This window comes from Oncorhynchus mykiss, chromosome 28, assembly GCF_057628025.1.
Source record: "Oncorhynchus mykiss isolate SJ-2025 chromosome 28, ASM5762802v1, whole genome shotgun sequence".
In the NCBI taxonomy this organism is placed as follows: domain Eukaryota; kingdom Metazoa; phylum Chordata; class Actinopteri; order Salmoniformes; family Salmonidae; genus Oncorhynchus; species Oncorhynchus mykiss.
The window spans coordinates 29330827-29352928 of NC_143049.1; the positions used below are offsets into that span (position 1 = coordinate 29330827).

The 22102-nt window shown below is 40.9% G+C and overlaps 1 protein-coding gene across 1 annotated transcript in view; it reads right to left on the reverse strand.

The window, feature by feature from the left end:
* The window catches only part of plppr5a (phospholipid phosphatase related 5a), a 43499-nt gene that overhangs the window by 16406 nt on the left and 4991 nt on the right, over positions 1-22102 (reverse strand). The window contains exons 2-4 of the mRNA XM_021589702.3: positions 11449-11581; positions 8769-9019; positions 105-281 (exon numbers count right to left, since the gene is read on the reverse strand). Of these exons, the coding sequence (XP_021445377.2) occupies positions 105-281; positions 8769-9019; positions 11449-11581 (561 nt within the window). The remainder of the gene's footprint in view (positions 1-104; positions 282-8768; positions 9020-11448; positions 11582-22102) is intronic.

A 22102-nucleotide genomic window follows, 5' to 3' on the forward strand; every position in this document is an offset into this window, starting at 1 on the left:
GAGTATGTAATGAGCACGTAACAGGATTTAACAAACACATTCACAGAACTGATCCTTCTATCTTTAAACAGAAGTCTCTCGTATAAAGACATTGGTTCACTCACCATGAAGACTGCTATGGCCCCTCCGATGATAAACCCGGCGATGACGTCACACCAGTGGTTGCGGTACTCCACTACCCTGTTGATTCCTGTGAGGAAGGCCAGACACATAAGTCCCAGAGATAGGAGTGGCTTGGCCAGCTTGGTCCCCTTGGCCTTCACTTTTAACGTGATGTACATCTGCAGCAGGGAGACAAACACACACACAACAGAACTCAGTTTGATAGTATGTTAAGTGTTGTCATGACGTTGGCCTGTGTGGGGGAGGTTTAAATACCTTTCCCCTTTTTCCTCTCTCTACTCTACCGATGTGACTATTGAAAATCCCTTTGTTAACATTGAGAGAGAGTCTGGTGACATCAACAGATGGGAACGGAACCATATTTCGGTAATCCAACCAGCTGACAATATGCGTTGGTACTAAATGAATATGATGCCAGATCAGTTGGCGTCTGAAACATTATTACTGATGACAGGACGACAAACTGTATCTTGGAAAGCCTACACATTCTAGTTATCATATTCACATGGAATTGTTGTGCAATTTAAATGTTTAAATGTGAAACTATTTGTGAAAAGATTCAATGTAATTTTATTCGAATTTTCGAATCGAATTTTAATGTGAAGGTGACAACCTACACGCCGGAAGAATGAATTTCAACTATACCAGCAAGAATATAGCATGAGCATATACTGTGGGGCAAAAAAGTATTTAGTCAGCCACCAATTGTGCAAGTTCTCCCACTTAAAAAGATGAGAGAGGCCTGTAATTTTCATCACAGGTACACTTCAACTATGACAGACAAAATGAGAACAAAAATTCCAGAAAATCACATTGTAGGATTTTTAATGAATGTATTTGCAAATTATGGTGGAAAATAAGTATTTGGTCAATAACAAAAGTTTCTCAATACTTTGTTATATACCCTTTGTTGGCAATGACAGAGGTCAAACGTTTTCTGTAAGTCTTCACAAGGTTTTCACACACTGTTGCTGGTATTTTGGCCCAATCCTCCATGCAGATCTCCTCTAGAGCAGTGATGTTTTGGGAATGTTGCTGGGCAAAACGGACTTTCAACTCTCTCCAAAAATGTTCTATGGGGTTGAGATCTGGAGACTGGCTAGGCCACTCCAGGACCTTGAAATGCTTCTTACGAAGCCACTCCTTCGTTGCCCAGGCGGTGTGTTTGGGATCATTGTCACGCTGAAAGACCCAGCCATGTTTCATCTTCAATGCCCTTGCTGATGGAAGGAGGTTTTCACTCAAAATCTCACGATACATGGCCCCATTCATTCTTTCCTTTACACGGATCAGTCGCCCTGGTCCCTTTGCATAAAAACAGCCCCAAAGCATGATGTTTCCACCCCCATGCTTCACAGTAGGTATGGTGTTCTTTGGATGCAACTCAGCATTCTTTGTCCTCCAAACACGACGAGTTGAGTTTTATGACATATGACATTCTCCCAATCTTCTTCTGGATCATCCAAATGCTCTCTAGCAAACTTCAGACGGGCCTGGACATGTACTGGCTTAAGCAGGGGGACACGTCTGGCACTGCAGGATTTGAGTCCCTGGCGGCGTAGTGTGTTACTGATGGTAGGCTTTGCTACTTTGGTCCCAGCTCTCTGCAGGTCATTCACTAGGCCCCCCCGTGTGGTTCTGGGATTTTTGCTCACCGTTCTTGTGATCATTTTGACCCCACGGGGTGAGATCTTGCGTGGAGCCCCAGATCGAGGGAGATTATCAGTGGTCTTGTATGTCTTCCATTTCCTAATAATTGCTCCCACAGTTGATTTCTTCAAACCAAGCTGCTTACCTATTGCAGATTCAGTCTTCCCAGCCTGGTGCAGGTCTACAATTTTGTTTCTGGTGTCCTTTGACAGCTCTTTGGTCTTGGCCATAGTGGAGTTTGGAGTGTGACTGTTTGAGGTTGTGGACAGGTGTCTTTTATACTGATAACAAGTTCAAACAGGTGCCATTAATACAGGTAACGAGTGGAGGACAAAGCAGCCTCTTAAAGAAGAAGTTACAGGTCTGTGAGAGCCAGAAATCTTGTTTGTTTGTAGGTGACCAAATACTTATTTTCCACCATAATTTGCAAATAAATGCATTAAAAATCCTACAATGTGATTTTCTGGATTTTTCCCCCAATTTCTTTCTGTCATAGTTGAAGTGTACCTATGATGAAAATTACAGGCCTCTCTCATCTTTTTAAGTGGGAGAACTTGCACAATTGGTGGCTGACTAAATACTTTTTTGCCCCACTGTAGCATGGCAACTTGGTATATACTTTGAACTCTTATTCACTAAAGAAGTGATACCTCCTAGCCGTCGCGTTAGCGCAGCAACTGTAGACATGGGCTAGGAGAGGACGGACAGAGTATCTAGTCTACCACATGACAACGGTAATACCAAGTATCCATCTACCACGCTCCAATTCACCACTAGACATTCTTCAGAGGACCAGAGATCCATAAAGGACAAACCCGGCCTTCCATCGACGACCAATCTACCGAAGCACAGATCAGAGTAAATATTTATTGCATTCTCCTTTTTCAAATGGGCAGTTATTTAGAATGCATAAGATTCTGTATTTACGATAGCATAGCTTCTCCCTTTGTTACTCAGTTTTCCCGCTCTTTCACTCAAACCCAATCCCCTCTCTTTGTGTAACCATCCAACGTATCTGTTCCGTCCACCAGGGACGTTTTCTTTATGACATAATTTGTAATCAATGAATGATCCATTCTGAATGATTATTTAAGCTATTTAGTAAATAAAGAATTAAACCAAATGTTGTATTGCTGGGTTCGTGAAGATAACCAAGAATTTACAACTTTCAGATGAGACTGAATAAAGTCACGATTAAATATTGACTGCTATTGATGTAAAAGATTACTAGGTCTTTAAGAGTTTATTCGGAAGATAACAGCTCTATAAATATTATTTTGTGGTGCCCTGACTTTCTAGTTAATTACGTTCACCCGATTAGCTTAATCAGGTAATATTAATTACAGAGAAATTATTTTATAGAATAGCAAGTCATATCACTTAATCTGGCATAGCCAAAGAGACACAACAGTGTGTAAGGGGGAGATGCTTAAGGGTAATTTGCAATGAGCATGAATTATTAAGAGTTCATCACATTTTTGGGAGGGCTTATAATTTTCAAATACAAGATAATTGGTCGCGTTCAAGATCCTCAAATCAGTGATGCATTGTGGATAAATTGTGACTGACCTACAAATAATAATGAGTAGTTATTAACGAAGCAAGGTGATTTGTTGATCAGTCAGTTCTGACTTGCCTGCAATGCCGGCTGCAATGTCGAACAAGCCCATTGTCTCTGTAGTTCATTTGCTGAAAGAAAGGTACTATTGCTGAATCTGCCACTAAAGGTTAATTACATTTACATTTTAAATGATTTTGCAGTTTCAATTTAGTTGGAGATGAGAGGAAACTTTTGCTCCAGAAACATTTGGAAACGACTTCCTGCGTCATTGTTTCTGCTGCAGAGATGGTTGTCCTTCTCAGAGTGACCATCGGATTCTTGGTGACCTCCCTGACCAAGACTCTTCTCCCCCGATTGCTCAGTTTGGCCGGGCGGCCAGCTCTAGGAACAGTCTTGGTGGTTCCAAACTTCTTCCATTTAAGAATGATGGAGGCCACTGTGTTCTTGGGGAACTTCAATGCTGCAGAAATGTTTTGGTACCCGTCCCCAGATCTGTGCCTCGAAACACTCCTGTCTCGGAGCTCTACGGACAATTCCTTCAACCCCATGGCTTGGTTTTTGCTCTGACGTGCACTGTCAACTGTGAGACCTTATATAAACAGGGGTGTGCCTTTCAAAATCATGTCCAATCAATTGAATTTACCACAGGTGGACTCCAATCAAGTTGTAGAAACACCTCAAGGATAATCAGAGGAAACAGGATGCACCTCAGCTCAAAGTCTCATAGCAAAGGGTCTGAATACCTATGTAAATAAGCAGTGATGCACCGAAATGACATTTTTGGCCGATACCGATATCCGATATTTTCCTTGCCAAAATACCGATACCGATATTTAACATTTTAACAGCCTTTTAAGCATTCTAGTACAATTAAATAGTTAACACACACACATGGACGCAGCGGTCTAAGGCACTGTATTTCAGTGCAAGAGGCGTCACTACAGTCCCTGGTTCCAATCCAGGCTGTATCACATCCGGCCGTGATTGGGAGTCCCATAGGGCGGCGCACAATTGGCCCACCGTTGTCTGGGTTTGGCCGCGGTAGGCCGTCATTGTAAATTGTAAATAAGAATTTGTTCTTAACTGACTTGCCTAGATAAATAAAGGTTGGACACACACACCACACTGACCAAAAAGTTATTTTGTTGGCATTTACGCATGTCCCCATTACCAGTAAAACATAATCAAAACCTATTTATTTCACTTACTTACTGTGCTGTTTCGTTGTTCATTTGTTCAGTCATTTCATACTCAACCAGGATTTCTGTGGAATGCCGTTTGGGTCTTTGTGTGTCAAAAAGATATGTGTCAAATTACACTATTTGATGTGTCAAATAAGCTTGTTGACCAATCAGGACCTGAATATGACGTCACATAATAATTTAACGACATACATTTTTTACGTAGTTTTTACACATTGATTACACTATCACTCGTATTTCATATGTCACAACGATTCATCGATACGTATGCTATGATGCTGGTAAAGTCGTCTAGCGCACAAACAGTGCTGGTCATAAAAATAAATTTAAAAAATGAATACAAATAGTAGAATTATGCCATAATTGAATAGATCATGCTAAACGAGGTTGGAATGTTGTTATAAAATCAACAAAAGACAATAATTTGTTAATTTGACAAAAATCTGTTGAAATCACACTGGCTGTATTAGACTTTAGAATTGCATTGGGGGCATACTTATTTCACTGTACAGCCTTTCCTATGGATTGTGGATCAATGACATGGCGTATCAGTCTACTCCGTGACACCCAGAGAACATGGGATATCAGTCTACTACTCAGTGACACCCAGAGAACATGGGATATCAGTCTACTACTCAGTGACACCCAGAGAACATGGGATATCAGTCTACTACTCAGTGACACCCAGAGAACATGGGATATCAGTCTACTACTCAGTGACACCCAGAGAACATGGGATATCAGTCTACTCAATAGCCAAGCTATTTCTTTCCCAACGTCCTCCACAGAGTTATCAGACTCCAAAATATCCATGCAGTATTGTTTTTCCTTTGGAATAGTGTTCAATACACATAGGTTGACAATAAATGTGGCTCAATTCACAGTTGTTTCAGAGTCCCACAATAAGAGCTACAACGTGACCTCCCTGACCAAGACTCTTCTCCCCCGATTGCTCGTCGTAGCTCTTATTGTGGGACTCTGCATGGATGTTTTGGAGTCTGATAACTCTGTGGAGGACGTTGGGAAAAAATAGCTTGGGTATTGAGTAGACTGATATCCCATTTCATTGATCCCAAATCCTTAGGTAAAGCTGTACAGTGCAATATGAATGTCAATACACACCATAGGCTGACTGGGGAGCTGATTTCACAGTCACAGTCCAGTGATAAGAGCTACAACTCTAATATTTGCGTAACTCTTCACAGTTGTGTTATGTGAGTGTCACCGAGTAGACTGATACCGCATTTCACTGCTTCACATTGTAAACCTTGTTTAAAATGATCTAGTCTAAATATGGCATGATTCCACCAATTGTAACCTTCTGCATCACTTTCAAAGAGGTACCTTAATTTTGAAGGAAAACTGCAAATTCCACTATTGTGCCTACTCCTTATTGTGGCTAGCTTCACAACACATAACACGGTCTGGTCGAGCCTCACTAGCCAGATGAAGCTAGCTGGCTGCTTACGTTAGCTTTGGGCAAAAGGGTTAAGTAGCCAGCTAGCTATTTATTTTCATGAACTGAAGTTCAATTTCAATATGCGAACAACAAGTGGCTACCTAGCTAATACTTCCTAAATCATTGCTAAGAATAATGAGCATGACTGCAGTTTCTACTGGTTATTGTTTTCAGGCTGGTTGTAATTGGTGCTAGCTAGGTACCAAGCTAATGCTAGCTAGCTACCCTAGAAGTTGCGGTCAAACAAATAATGCTTTATTACTAACGCGGTATTGTAAACACATCGTTCGTGGCCAGTGTTTGCTAGTTTGTAGACTTTTTTTGTACAGCTTTGACAGTGCTACTGATAGTAGTGGTGGCGCTTGGCTTCCACGTGCAAATTCAGAACACACAACATTCTATAATAGAACTGTGATATTTTACATGTTAAATTAAAAGCTTATTTAACGTGTCAAATAGTGTTATTGTCAAATAGTGTTATTTGACGTGTATATTTTGACACGCAAAGACCCAAACGGCAGTATGTCGTGAAGCTAATTGCAGTGACGCTATTACTGTGTAACTCCGGTAAGGCAACATCTGAAAAATAGCGCACTTGATAGTGAGTACCGGTGCTCGACCAGTCGCAAAAGCCAACATCACCCACGACAGAGAACGGTTGATTGTCAAGGGCGATGAATTCCATTATCTTGGCATTAATGGATTTGCCATTGAGTTGTCTCGCTGAAATTTGCTTACTCCTTCAACTGACTGCTCGACTTGTTGACTGCTCGATCCACACAGCAGATATTGTGGGCTAGGTTAGGAATGCTGTGTTGCACGTGTAGCGCAACAATATATGTGGCACCATTACTTCATGTACCTACGTTATATAGGTGTATCGGTTTTGCACATAGGCGTTAAACTAAGCATCGGGCCGATCCCGATGTTGGCATTTTAGCTAATATCGTCCGATTCCGATATGTTCACCGATATATCGTGCATCCCTATAAATAAGGTATGTTTATTTAAAAAACCTGTTTTCGCTTTGTCATTATGGGGTACTGTGTATAGATTTGATAATAAAGCCGTAACGTAACAGAATGTGGAAAAATACTTTCCGAATGCACTGTATATATTGTGGCAACACTACAGTAACATGTCTATCCAACTGAGACTAGTTAAATATGACACTTCCCAAGCAACTTACAGTACAGTGAGGGCATGCATTTTTGCTAAGTGTGTGGCTGTGATTCCTGCGGAAAATAAACCTGAAACCTTGATGTTAGTCTGCTAGTGCCACCATTGCCATACTCTTACCAACTGAGCCACACAGATCAGACCATTTTCCACTAATCTCCAAGGTTCCATTATCATTAACTGTTATCGTTTCTGAAAAGCATGCCCACCAAACTGCTGTGTCTAGCCTCTACCCTCAGACTTCACATACAATCCATTTCCATTTCTTCTCCTCCTTAGAAACATCCAAATCTTAGAAAACTCGCCACTTGAGCTGAATTTGGAAATGAGGGAGCACAGAAGAGGACCGGGTGGTGATGCTGCTGATTTTGCAGCATCCTTCTCCCACCGTCTTCAGAGAGGAAGCTCTTCAATAAGAACTAATTTAATCAAAGCGCTCAATACCAGCGACATCAACAACAGCAGCAACCCCTCAAAACATCAACAGGGCATTCTGAGCAGAGCAGAATCCAAGCAGAGCATTCTGCTCAGCCTACATCTAACCTTTCATTCAATATCATAGCAGCAGTACAATGTAGGCCCGGGGTAAAAAGCCATGGGCCTACCTTTCTGAACAACAACTGGATACAATTAGGTTCTAAATCTGTACTAAACAGGTAGTCACCATAGAGATATTGCGCAACGGTCTACTCAGATCTCCCTTTAAATGAATATAATTTAGCTGTTCAAAAAGTAGTCAAGCCAAACATCTTTCCAATGAAACTTATCTCAGTCTCATTAACATCAAATTAATAGGCAAACATTAACATTCTGAAATCCGTTCAGAATTTCATAGCAATGACCTCGCTTTGGTCAAATCAGGGGACATTTTCTATTATCAAATGTTAAAGGTACCAGCAGAGTCAACATCAAGCTACTGAAGTAGGACCACCAATAGAAATTAACTATGTATAATAGCCCCTTTAAACAAATCAAATCAAATGTTATTTGCCACATGCGCCGGAATACAACAAGTGTAGACTTTACTGTGAAACGCTGACTTACAAACCCTTAACCAACAGTACAGTTCAAGAAGAAGAAAATATTTACCAAGTAGACTAAAATAAAAAGTAATAATAAAAAGTAACACAATAAGAATAACAATAATGAGGCTAATGTAAATTGTCCGGTGGTGATTTTTATGAATTGTTCAGCAGTCTAATGGCTTGGGGATAGAAGCTGTTGAGGAGCCTTTTGGTCCTAGACTTGGCACTCCGGTACCGCTTGCCGTGTGGTAGCAGAGTAAACAGTCTATAACTTGGGTGACTGGTGTCTCTGACAATTTATAAGCTTTCCTCTGACACCGCCTATTATATAGGTCCTGGATGCAGTGCTCAGTGTAGATTGAGAGCCGGTGTAGATTGGCTACAAACTGTCTTTAGTAGTACATTTGGCGTAGTCTGCAGGATGAGAAACATATAGTTAGCGTGACATCCCCCACTTCACACTATGTACTGTATAATAGCAAACTGTGGTGTAATAATACCATCATACATCATCCCTAATAACAAACAAACAAAAATGGTCACTTCTCCAAATTGCATCCCTGATTTACCGCTGTGTAGAGTGCGGCATAGACACTGAGCGCCGCCTCTTTGGAGGGGAAGGATTTGCGGGCGTGCATGATGTCGTCCTCGTTGCCCGTGCACGCCCCCTGTTGGTTGACGAAGCGGGCAGTCTGCACGCAGCCCAGGGCTGTGTAGTTGGGCTTACACACCGTCAGGAAGTGGGGGGACAGGTTCCCCGTCACCACTTGGCCCGCGTTCACAAATATGTCAGTGGAGAAAAGGCCAAAAGCGTACACACCTGGAGAGGGAGGGGAGAAATAGAGAAAGCGAGAGAGAGCGAGAGCGAGAGTGAGAAAGAACGGGGTTAGAGATAGCGAGAGAAAGAGAGTCAAAGGCGGGAGAGAGAGAAAGGAGGGGCAGAAAGAGGGAGATTGATGAGGACATCAACAAAAGGTCAGAGGTGAGGAAGTGAAGAGACAGAGTGATCAACCACTGTGTCTTATGAGTCACAGACTACTGATGAGCACCATGTAATTATCTTGTCTAGACTATAGTCCTTCACCTTGAATGTGTCCTTTGATGCGTTGATGGTGCAACACTAATCCAGAGAAAATAAACAAACAATTGCTAAATGCTTGACTACAGTTTCTGATTATTCTCAAAAGTGAGATGACAAACTACTATTCATTGAGCTGAGAATCTATTTAACTTAATTACCCAAAGACCTTTAAAATCTCTAAATGAGTGGTAAGAACAAGACAGGACGGTAGTGGTTTTCCATTTACTACTAGGTCTGACACATTTACTTCTAAGCCTGCCATAGCAAGAAAATCAGGTTGGACACACTTAAGCCCAGAGGGTTACACTGGAAATGTGCTTCCTGTCCTATAAGCTGCCACTGGCCAAGACTACAGGGTCTCTCTGAGGAAATACTCAGAGTCTCACAGTCACTGCAAAAACCAGAGGAGGCTGGTAGGAGGAGCTATATGAGGATGGGCTCATTAGGAATGGAATAAAAACAGTAACAAACACATCAAACATATGGAATCCACATGTTTGACTCTATTCCCATTATTACATTCCAGCCATTACAATGAGCCCGAGCCCATCCTCCTACAGCTCCTCCCACCAGCATCCTCTGGTAAAACATAGCACTACTGTTCATTTTAGGGCTGACTCCACGATTGTTTGGTCGATAGGCTGTTGGTCGACCGAGATTTATTAAGTCGAGTAGTCGCAATCTTTTTTTGTGTTGCATGGTGCACAAGATACCTGTCTGATTTGCGTCTGTCTCAGCCTATGCACGCAGCCCCCCTACTGTCTATGCACGCAGCCCCCCTACTGTCTATGCACGCAGCCCCCCTACTGTCTATGCACGCAGCTCCTATACCCTCCTTATTGTTATTATTTCAATTATTATTATGATCATCATTATCATTAGTAGGTTTTATATAGTAGCCTTGTATAACCACCATAGAGCTGTAGACGTGTTAAGTCTTAATATCATAACCTACTTACGCCTATATTTCAATAAATAAGCTACTGTATCAGTCAACCAATCATTAATTTGTTTATGCCATCACACAGCATATGAGACATTCATACTTTGAAATGCAATCAAGCATTTTAGTTATAAAATTAAATAATAAAAGGAGCATGAATAATTAGCCTAAACAATAAATAAACCGCAATTCAAGAATGCTTGCAACTGTTTTTAGACTGCTTTATTTTTTTTATTTTTTTTTGTTAGAACAGACTCTGATACTAAATAAATGTGTGTGTTGTTTACAATGTTAAAAATGGTCTGAAAAAAATATATTATTCAAATCTAACAGCAACTGTTTGTCACACATAATACTCTCACAACGCTTGCTCCTATACCCTCATTTTTCTTGAGGCATTTTAGTAACAGAGCTTTTCAGTCAGAAACAAGTAAGGAACTAAATGGTGCCTTTTCACTGCAGGAGGGAGGAGAGAGAGACAACGTGTGCCAGTCACACAGGCTCTCGCTGTCATCAGGCTCTTTCTTGAGTCATTTTTTGTGTTTTAATTATTTAATCAAACAGTATGCTTAAAGCATCAGACAATCTCAGTGCATATGTAGTTGATTTTATTCAAACACTGTCTGTCTACATATGGAAAAAATAAGTTGAAACATTTCAAACAATCGACTGGTTGAAAGAACAGGGTTCCTCTTGCTCGACCAAAATCTATTTTAGTCGGCGACAGTCGACAGTCGACAGTCACCATAGTACAGCTACTCAAACTGATTTTATCCAATCAATTCCACTCCGTGTCATTTCTACATGTCATTTCTAGAGCGTTTGGTAATTTATTTTCATTCAGCAAGGGTAAACACAACAGAGCATTGCTTCAAGCAAGCCCACGGCAAAGACAAACATTCCATTCACGTTTACTGTTGACTGCAGCCAGACATAGGATAGGTTCAACTTTGTTGACACTGATGATAGCTTAGAAGATGTTTCTACATTGTATTTTACTAGCAGCATTAAATATAGCTATGCATCACTTATCTTATTTTAGGTCAGACCTTTCCTGTTCACCACTTATACCAACAATCGTTGTTTAATTTGAATTGCAGACCTTTGAAAATATATTGCACCCAAGGTCCTTGCTACCACATCATGAGTTAGGGCAGCCATTTTACATGGGGACAGTAAGCATTCGGCAAATGGTATGGAGGTAGGTTACTGCCAAAATACGTACCCAGGAAGCGGAAGGTCCTGCGCACCAGAGGGTTGAGGTAACAGCAGTCTCCCATGACAATGATCTTCTCCCGATTGTCCAGGTCCTCTGACACATACTGGAGCAGAAACAACAACGACTCTATGGCTGTGATCTAACATACAGGGAGAGAGAGAGATAGACTCTAATCACTGATAACAGGATCTGAATATTGTGACCTTTTTTTGCAGAAAATGCCATTCATTCAAATCATGGTCCGTTATGCTAACAAATGCAGCTGATTTTTGGGACATTTCTCTGATATAGCGATGCCTTTGTACCAGTTGAACCAAATATTCCCTTGAAGGCACAAATTAAGACCTATTCTTGTTGTCTCGCTGCAACCAAGAATAGAGTCCAGTATATAAACCTAAGGCGGAAGAATACTGCACCAATGAACAATGGAGTTGATTTGGGTTCTGATTCAGTTCAGCTGTAATGCCAGTGTTCCACTACAGCTGTTGGCCTTGATTGGCCCGTTTAGCTCAATCGCCAGAGGTCAATGGGTTGAAACACTGATAGGCGCTTTCTGGAAAAGACACAATGAACTGTGCAGATTCCTAGTTGATGTGTGCAATCATATCCTGAAACAGGCAACTAAACATTTTGTGGTGGTAGAACGTTAAACCATTGTGTGTGACACGGGTGGTTGGCAATCATGATAGGTTTGTGACTTAAGCCATCAGCTTTAAGAGTGTGGAACAGTAAAGCTGCAGTCTAGACCAGTTTGACCATTCATAATGCAGCAGAGAGAGCAGACATGTTCATAACCTTCTGTAACAGCACATCTCTTAGTCAAAAATGGGTTCTGTTCTCTCTCCCTAGTGTCCCTAGACTCTAGACACTATCCTTACCAGATCTATTGAGTATGGAACAATCAAAAACAGAATCACGACGAAATCACACCAGAAAAGTATGCCAACTGGGCCTATGCCTTCTAAATACTTAGATGTTCAGGACTTTGTAAGTTGTTAACATTCATTTTACAAGTCATAATGGCACAGTTCTGAAGCACACAAAAAAACGGACAGAAATCCAGTAATAACTTCCTTTGTTTCCATCTGGAATGAAGCCAGATCACTTTTCATTATTTATTTTCTGTCTGATGATTTTGAGTGTGCCATCCTAACTTTGTCACTTTCAATTATATAGTCTTGTTCTAGAACTTTTCCATAGTTAAATGTCAAAGGTTTGGCAAGTTCATGAAATCAATTGTGCATAAAACTGTTTGAGCATTCCTGTCTTCTTCAAAGAAGTTGCTTCAGCTACCTTTACTCTTCCCTTCTGATCTGTCATCATCAATACATCTACTTATTAATAAATGCAACATTATCTCTTTGATCAAATTTGGATCAGATATATCTTTTAACCCATTAGCACTTCAGCCCAATGCATAACATAACATTAGGCCCTTCTCATAGGTAGGCCTGCTGTGGAGCACCAACAAACCCGTATTCTTTTTGTGCATTCTTCTCTCTAGCCACCCTGTTTCTCCTTGTGACAGTGTGACCTTGTGCGAACAGATTTCCGCTCCATTATCGCCCATGTCTCTGTTCTTGTAATCGTGTGAAAAAGCACATGGAGTGACTGTTCGAACTTGTGAACTCGACCACAACATGTGACACAGCTTTCCACTCAAACCAGGGTGTCTTCAAAGTACAGCACAGTAGGCATTAGTGCAGCTGACGTTACAATGAGAAATCAGTGGGACCATCTCTCTCTCTCTCTCTACTACTGGCACTCTTTGCAGCTGGACCTCACATTCCAGTGAGAGAAAGTGGGAGAGAGAACGAGAAAGACCCACTGGTTGAATCAACGTTGTTTCTAGGATTGGGCGGTATCCAGATTTTCATATCGTCATACCATCCTTTTCTCATCCCGGGATTTACGGTATTACCGGCATAGCACACAAGAGGGCGCTAAAAATACAAGTAAAGCCCATTGGGCCTCTATAACCAGAATGCTAATAAAATTTGCACAAACTAATAGTGAAATCACATAAATGCTAACGAGCGAAACCGAATTGCAATGAGAGGCAAATCCAGATCATAAAGTTATACAAGTATTTCTAGTAGCTACTGAATGTCATTTTCAGTGAGTGTGGACATTTACAAGTAAAAGTAAACTAAATAAATTGTGCAAATGAACAAAGTTGTGATGTATGTTTTCATGTTTTCTGAAGGAAGAGCAGCATGTATACACGGAGCAGAGGTGAGAAGAACAGAGGAGGAAAAATACTCTAGTAGGAAGCACAGGGAAAAAATGACAACTATACAGAACTCATCCAGAGCTCTTTGACTTCTGGCAGAAAGTCATAAGATATCTGATGGCAAACATTTAGTATTGAATTGCATACAGGTGTAACTTCATCACCTCATGTGCGCCGCACAACAGACACTCGCTGATAGATATAGAACACTGTGGACTCACCAGCTCACTTCCTGTTGTGCTAATTACAAACAAACACCTGACTGGCTCAGAGAGTGAGAGAGAGAGTGAGAGACAGACAGACAGACAGACAGACAGACAGACAGAGAGACAGAGAGAGAAAGACAAAGACAAAGACAAAGAATGTGAAAAAGAAATCTCTATCAAATAGTCCAAGCCCCCAATCCATTGAGAAGCCGTTCAAAACACGGTGACGACTAATATCAGCTGATAAAAAAATTATATGAAGGAAACCATTGAATGTGACGGTCAGCCTACTTGAATCAAGCCTTTGGACATGATGTGCCCAGAGTAGCCTTAGACTTGCTTTCCATGAACAAACCATCAATTTCATCTATTCCCACTTTTCTTTTAATGTTGTAGAGCACTCATTATTTAGGCTTTAGAAACCTACTGTAAATAAGACAAGTGTTGGCCAATCTGCTTCATGACAAGTCACCTGTCTTTTCAATAAAAACATATAAACGACTGTTCATAAAGGAAGTTATTAATAGTCATTAATTAAACTCTAATATGCTCCCCCCTTTCTCTTCGCAGAGCACAGGGGCCTAAACCCTGTGCAGTGTATTCACGTCTCACTGCAAACCCATCCCCTATTCCCTGGTCCTGTACTGTGAACAAGATCGAGCCCGAGCCTTACTCACTGCTCACTAATAATAGCAATCATGTCATCTTTGGCCCATAAATGTCAAACAGTATAACCCTGATGAGTGGGACTGTTCCTCTGGCCGCTTTACAAGGACTACAGTGGGCAATTATTTTATTCTTGGCCAAATAACGACAGAGCACGCAGGGCACGTGCCCAGGGGCCCAGACCTCCAGGGCCCGCCATTGATTTTGTTTGTCACTCTCACTCAGATATTATATTAACATGACATAAATCATGACATAATGTGTAGAATTGCTTTAAACTGCAAAGATTTCTTTCCACCACATGGCATGAAAACTTGTTTTAAAACAGTAACACATTCTCTACACCCCAAAATGTGTAGAATTGCAGGAAATGTACTTTAAAACTTAAATGTTTCTCTCCATCGTCAAGAGGGGAGCCACTAAAATGTTGTTGTTGTTTTTCTGGGAGGGGGGGGGGCTCCTAACCAAATCCCGCTTAGGGGACATATGCTTTCATGATCAATAAGCATACACTTGTTAAATTAGTTGATTTAGCCACGGAATGGGCTGGACATGCTCGGAGATGAGTTTGGATTGGTCTGCCATGTAGCATGCTTCTGTCTATAACGTGAGCTGTTCAGTATGTGTTGACAGTCCTTTCTAAAGCACTGTTTTTGAAAGATATAACGTTAGCCATCGAGAACTACAAAAGTTTTGCTACTTTTCTCAACAACATTGATGCCCTGTATTTAGCAGGTGCTATCAACAAATCAGTTGAAAAAAGTGATGGGCTACTTTCTGCACAAGTGTCAGTGTGAACCGGAGTGACTTGACACAACGCTGGCCAAACAAGATATAGCTGCAAACAAAATGGAGTTAAATTGTGAAGCGTTCATCCATGTATATGGGTAAGAGTCTAGCTACATTTTCAGATATAAGTTTCTAATTTGGTCAAAAAGCTGTTTTTATTGCAAGTTAAAGTGTACTGTTAGTTAGCTAGCAAACCTTATGTGTATGATTCAGTAATATTATTCAAATCAGAAAACCATTTGCATTGCTAGTTATAGCCTAATGTTAGCTAGCTAACATTGAACCTAGTTTATTAGCTTTAGCTACCTGAAGATTCATATTACAGCTATGACAATGTTTGTATTGATAGTAGTATGAGTTGGGATTATGCCGGTTAATTGTTTAGCTAGCTAGCTACATGTCTAAACAAAAGACTCCACTTCGGCCAGATTATTACATAATCCATCAAATTAACCAGGTGTGTCTGGGGGTGATTACGGCTATCTATTTTATTTCATGAACATGTGTACATGTCTAGACAATAGTGACCCATCCACTTAGCTAGATGTGGCTTGGGGGGTGACATTTCCTTCACGTGACCCATCAATTTAGACAAGTGTGTCAGGTAAGCATCATCTAATAATGATAAAATATTTCTGTTTTTGATATTGCTACTATGCAAGTAACCACTTCACTGTACTGTTATGGGGCGGCAGGGAGCCTAGTGGTTAGAACGTTGGGCCAGTAACCACTTCACTGTTCTGTTATGGGGCGGCAGGGAGCCTAGTGGTTAGAACGTTGGGCCAGTAACCACTTCACTGTACTGTTTTGGGGCGGCAGGGAGCCTAGTGGTTAGAACGTTGGGCCAGTAACCACTTCACTGTTCTGTTTTGGGGCGGCAGGGAGCCTAGTGGTTAGAACGTTGGGCCAGTAACCACTTCACTGTTCTGTTTTGGGGCGGCAGGGAGCCTAGTGGTTAGAACGTTGGGCCAGTAACCACTTCACTGTTCTGTTTTGGGGCGGCAGGGAGCCTAGTGGTTAGAACGTTGGGCCTGTAACCACTTCACTGTACTGTTTTGGGGCGGCAGGTAGCCTAGTGGTTAGAATGTTGGGCCAGTAACCACTTCACTGCACTGTTTTGGGGCGGCAGGTAGCCTAGTGGTTAGAACGTTGGGCCAGTAACCACTTCACTGTACTGTTTTGGGGCGGCAAGTAGCCTAGTGGTTAGAACTTTGGGCCAGTAACCACTTCCCTGTACTGTTTTGGGGCGGCAAGTAGCCTAGTGGTTAGAACGTTGGGCCAGTAACCACTTCACTGTACTGTTATGGGGAGGCAAGTAGCCTAGTGGTTAGAACGTTGGGCCAGTAACCACTTCCCTGTACTGTTATGGGGAGGCAAGTAGCCTAGTGGTTAGAACGTTGGGCCAGTAACCACTTCCCTGTACTGTTTTGGGGCGGCAAATAGCCTAGTGGTTAGAACGTTGGGCCAGTAACCACTTCCCTGTACTGTTATGGGGAGGCAAGTAGCCTAGTGGTTAGAACGTTGGGCCAGTAACCACTTCCCTGTACTGTTTTGGGGCGGCAAGTAGCCTAGTGGTTAGAACGTTGGGCCAGTAACCACTTCCCTGTACTGTTATGGGGAGGCAAGTAGCCTAGTGGTTAGAACGTTGGGCCAGTAACCACTTCCCTGTACTGTTTTGGGGCGGCAGGGAGCCTAGTGGTTAGAACGTTGGGCCAGTAACCAAAAGGTTGCTAGATTGAATCCCCGAGCTGACAAGGTAAAAATCTGTCGTTCTGCCCCTGAACAAGGCTGTTAACCCACTGTTCCTAGGCTGTCATTGTAAATAAGAATTTGTTCTTAACTGACTTTCCTAGTTAAATAAAGGTTAAATAAAACAACAACAATAAATACACCTGTATCCTGTGCGTGTGACAATAAACTTATTTGATATAGTGTGTTTACCACATGGCCTCCTCGCATGTGAATCCATAAAGAGATGGGTGGGGCTAAGGCTTAAGAGGCTGTGAATGATGCTGAATGGGTTTAGACAAAGAAGAGCTCTCCAGTAGGTGTACCAAAACATTCAAGCGGGGTTACAAGTTTCAAAGCAGAATAACTTTCCCATTGTTCCTCAACTGTAGTGTAGGATATACCATTTCGTAGCTCTGAGTCTACTTTTATCCAATGTAAAAAAAAAAAAAATCAAATTTTGCTACATAAGACCAAATCGAGGCGGTCGGTCACAAATACACATTTGATTGGGTGAAACATTAATCTCATCATCCATCTCATCCAAATGAAAAGGGATCAGCAGGGTTCTGCGTGTACGTCATAGTTGACTTTAAACTTTGCAGTTTACACTGCTCATTTAAAGCGTCAAGTGAAATTGAAATGAGGTGATTATTAGTTAGAGGTTACTCAAACTGTGCGGCTAGTGGTCAATGGGAGCTAGACTGGACAATCAGAGCTAGGCTAAAATTATGTGCTAGCATGATACTGCACAGAGGACATGTTGGACAACTTTACATTTTGGAATATCCTCAACTGCTGTATAACTTAACCAGTATATTTTGTAACTTGTGAAGACATTGAAGAACTGAACAAAGCAGCAGAACAGTGACATGAAAGCCTGAAAGACAAATCTGCATACAACTGCTAAGATTTTTTTTTAAATGAAAAAATGAATGACTATATTAATAAATAAATATCTAATGCCTTGGAGAATTATGGAGAAAGATAGCTGATCCATTCCACGAATCACAAATAAACATATCCACTTAATAAAATAAGTTATGTGACTACCAATGAACCAAACTCACTCTTTAACAGTTTTGAGATTAGAGAGCGAGAACTCCCCCTAAACTCACGTGTGAAAATCACACCGAGTCTACCTCCTGGAATGAAATTATTCATGATCTCTTTTAAAGCCCGGCGTTGAGTGGAACATCTCACAAAACAGCACTATGGATTAAAAAGTGGCCTAGATCTCAAACAGTGTTATCATTAAGCATCCTGACATCCAATCGCAGGGGCCAGAAGTGCTTTAAAAGACATAAGTAAAGCTGAAGGGAAAAGCGAGATCGTTAAACGTGTGGTGACTGTACTACTAATGACAGGTCACATAGTTCCGGTTTTAATGAAATCATCCATCAGAAGAAAAAAGGGCCACCAAGGGGAGTAAAAAGTGTGTCCAAATTATTGTGTCTACACGTGTGTGTGTGAATGCATGGACGTGTTCATGTGTTTTATATGGGCGGTTTAAAATCAATGTAGACTTACTCTAATGGACATGGAGAGAGAATGAGTTCCTGGTTAAGGCAATGTCAATAGCAGTGCACAATGTATAGAGCTAATGTGTCTTTTCCCATGAACATTAATGCAATGTATGTCATGGTATGAAAACAAAGTTTCCATCCAACATTTTTATGCGAGTTTAAGTACATGTTGGATAACAAAATGTCACGACAGGCCTTTATCGGTTAAGTTTCCAAATTTTGACAAAACAAAATACGCTGGACAAGGTGGAATGTTTTTGTGTCTGTAAAATTAATAATGCGAGAAATGGCAGTGGAAATGCCTTTATGCGCAAATACTGATATAATAACCATTATATTGTAGTAAAGTTGCAGTCACGCGATGACATGTTGTGTGGTCTTCCCACTACAACTTGGGGAAAGTATGCAGTTTATTAGGCTACATATTAAATAAATTATGATGAACTTCACAGGGTGGTGAATGTGCACAGTGATGAGCTTGATGCTCCTTTCCAATAAATATCAAGAGTCGTATTCTGGTGACATGATGATTGATGCTTGGCTGCCATTTGACAAATAAAAATAATCTTGCTCTTGTCTATAATAATCTCATCATGTAGGCTAGCCTATCCTCAGTGTCTGCAAGCTATTGGCAGAGCACACGTACCAAGACCAGTGTGGGCACATTTGCTATTTAACGCAACAGTTTGTCACAAAATCATTAGTAGAGTGGAAAATGCGACGGAAACCAATTTAACTTTTGTATTTTTATCCACAAAAAGTCAATTTGATGGAAACATCTCTGCAGTGAAGTGGGGAAATGTTTTTATGCAGATTTTTGAATATTTGCATGAAAATCACCTAATGTCACCTATTGGATGGAAACATAGCTCAGGACAATAATTAAATTGCAGGTATTGACTATTTCATATTGTGTATAATGGATAAGGATGTCAAATCACTGATCAATAATGATCATTACAATGGTTAGGAGGGCCCTGTGTTGTTCCTGGTCCTATCACTACTACAATTTGTGTTTATTTTTTTACCTTTATGTAACTAGGCAAGTCAGTTTCAGAACAAATTCTTATTTTCAATGACGGCCTAGGAACAGTGGGTTGACTGCCTTGTGAAGGGGCAGAATGACAGATTTTTACATTGTCAGCTCGGGGATTCGATCTTGCAACCTTTCGGTTACTAGTCCAACAATGGCAGAAGTGGATTCAACTAATACCTTGGTTGTGGAGTTGGGTAGTTAGGGAAAGGTACCTGTCAGGATGCTTGATGCTACTAAACATAGTAACACACAGCTACAGAAAATGTATACAGTTTTCATACATAACATAGACATAACTGTTTATGAGCTGACCTTTTCTGATGTTAATTAACCTAAAAGTGGCGATCATCAGCTGAAACAATACGAAAGTGTTCTCCCCGTTCCTGTTTCGGTATAAAGCTGAGTGATGGGGCTGGAGAAATGTAACCCCTCTCAAATTCATTTACCGAGCTATGGATGCAAGGACTGACCATCCATTGTATCAAAATTATAGTTTTAACCATGTTTTGAGGCTATATATATGTAGGATCGTAGACCTTTCCTGCATTCAAATGACCAAATCGCCCACTAGTGGTCCTCATGGGTAGAATGTTATTAATATTTTTCCAAATTTCTTCATTACTAAACATTACTTAAAAAAAAAAATTATAACGCTTTTGTTCTATTTCAGTCTTCTGTGATGTATATTAAGTGTAATATTGGGTTGCAAACTCAAAATGTAATACATTTCAACTGTATATCTGACATGGTACTTCTTTTGTTTAAGTCCATAACATGTATGTGAGGTGTATACTTCCATTTCAAAGTAGATTTGTTTAAGACTACCAAGAAACACTCTGGGTGACCCTGATACAGCCCAGTGCAGTAATTTTCCTGCATCAAATTAGCAATGTACACATTACTAACATGTGTTGTCAAAAATAGAAGTCTTGACTAGGGCTGTGGCGGTCACGAAATTTCATCAGCCGGTGATTGTCAAGCAAATAACTGTCAGTCTCAGGGTAATTGACCATTAATTAACATAAACACATTTAGCATCTCCTGGCTTCCAACACGCCACTGATACAGACCTTTGGAACATCTACATTTTAAAAAGTCTAATAAATCCATGTCATATAGCCTACACCTTTACAATAAATCCATTATTTATTTTAGACAGGTCTAAAGAAGCATGATATGAAGAGAATGTAGTCTATTTCAGAAGAACAGAATAGCATACTCTGAGTTGTCCTCATGTTAGGTCCTGACCTGGCTATGCCAAATGGCTGTGGCCTACACTAGTTCATTTAGCAAATCTTTAGCGGACAAGATTTGCTTAGAATTCCGTGGCATTATTTTATAGTATGAAGAATAGAATTGAACAAAGCTGAATATAATATTTTCTCCAAACAATGAGGGAGTGCGCACATACGGCTATTCTGTGTTGAGCAGTTAATAAAGAAATAGGTACTCCTATATGCTTAATTTAGAGTTATTAATGTAACTTTAGTTGTTCTACAAACTAGGGATGCACCGATATGACATTTTTGGCCGATACCGATAACTGATATTTTCCTTGTCCAAAAAACTGATAATGATACCCAATATAAAAATGTTTCGAGGCCTTTTAGGCCTTCTAGTACAGATAAATAGTTGAAACACACACACACACACACACACACACACACACACACACACACACATACACACACACTGACCAAAAAGTTATTTTGTTGACATTTACGTATGTCCCCATTACCAGTAAAACATAATCAAAACCTATTTCTTTCACTTACTTGCTGTGCTGTTTCATTGTTCATTTGTTCAGTCTCAACCAGGATTCCATCATACATGTCAAGCAGTGAAGTTTCAGCTCTGTCTGTCCGTGGCCTCTCTTCCTCGGTGCGCATGGTCACTGTGTCCATTTCCATCTTGTCCAGCTGTGTCTGTAACATTTCACATAAACCCTGTTTCTTGTCTGCATCGAAGTAGCGGGTATTGTTCCTAGCATCAAGCATGGTGGCGACACAGTAAAGAGGCTCAGAGAGAATGCCACCGAATCGCTTGTTCACAGCGTCTAGTAGAGTACTTTTAAGTTAACCCCATGGTCTGTGTCGGCAGTTTTGTTGAGCAGGTGTTTCAATGCCATGACAGAGGGTATCACGTCTGCTGCAGATGCAGTTGATGAGATTATTTCTCGAGTCAGTTGTTCGAAATGGAGCTAGGAGTGTGTTCATGTCTCCAGGTTTCAAACATGTTCTCAAATGCCATTGAAATGGCAGCAGCGGTATGAGAACCAGCACATTCTTAAGCGTGCAATACAGCTTTCCTAAGTACAAAATCGACCCACTGTGTTGTCAGACTCAGTATGCTCATGGGGCTGACATCACAGGTCCATATGTCAGTCGTGAAGCTAATAGCAGTGACGCCCATAGCAAGTAGCTCATGGATGTGCATTTCAACAATACTGTGTAACTCCGGTAGCACAACATCTGAA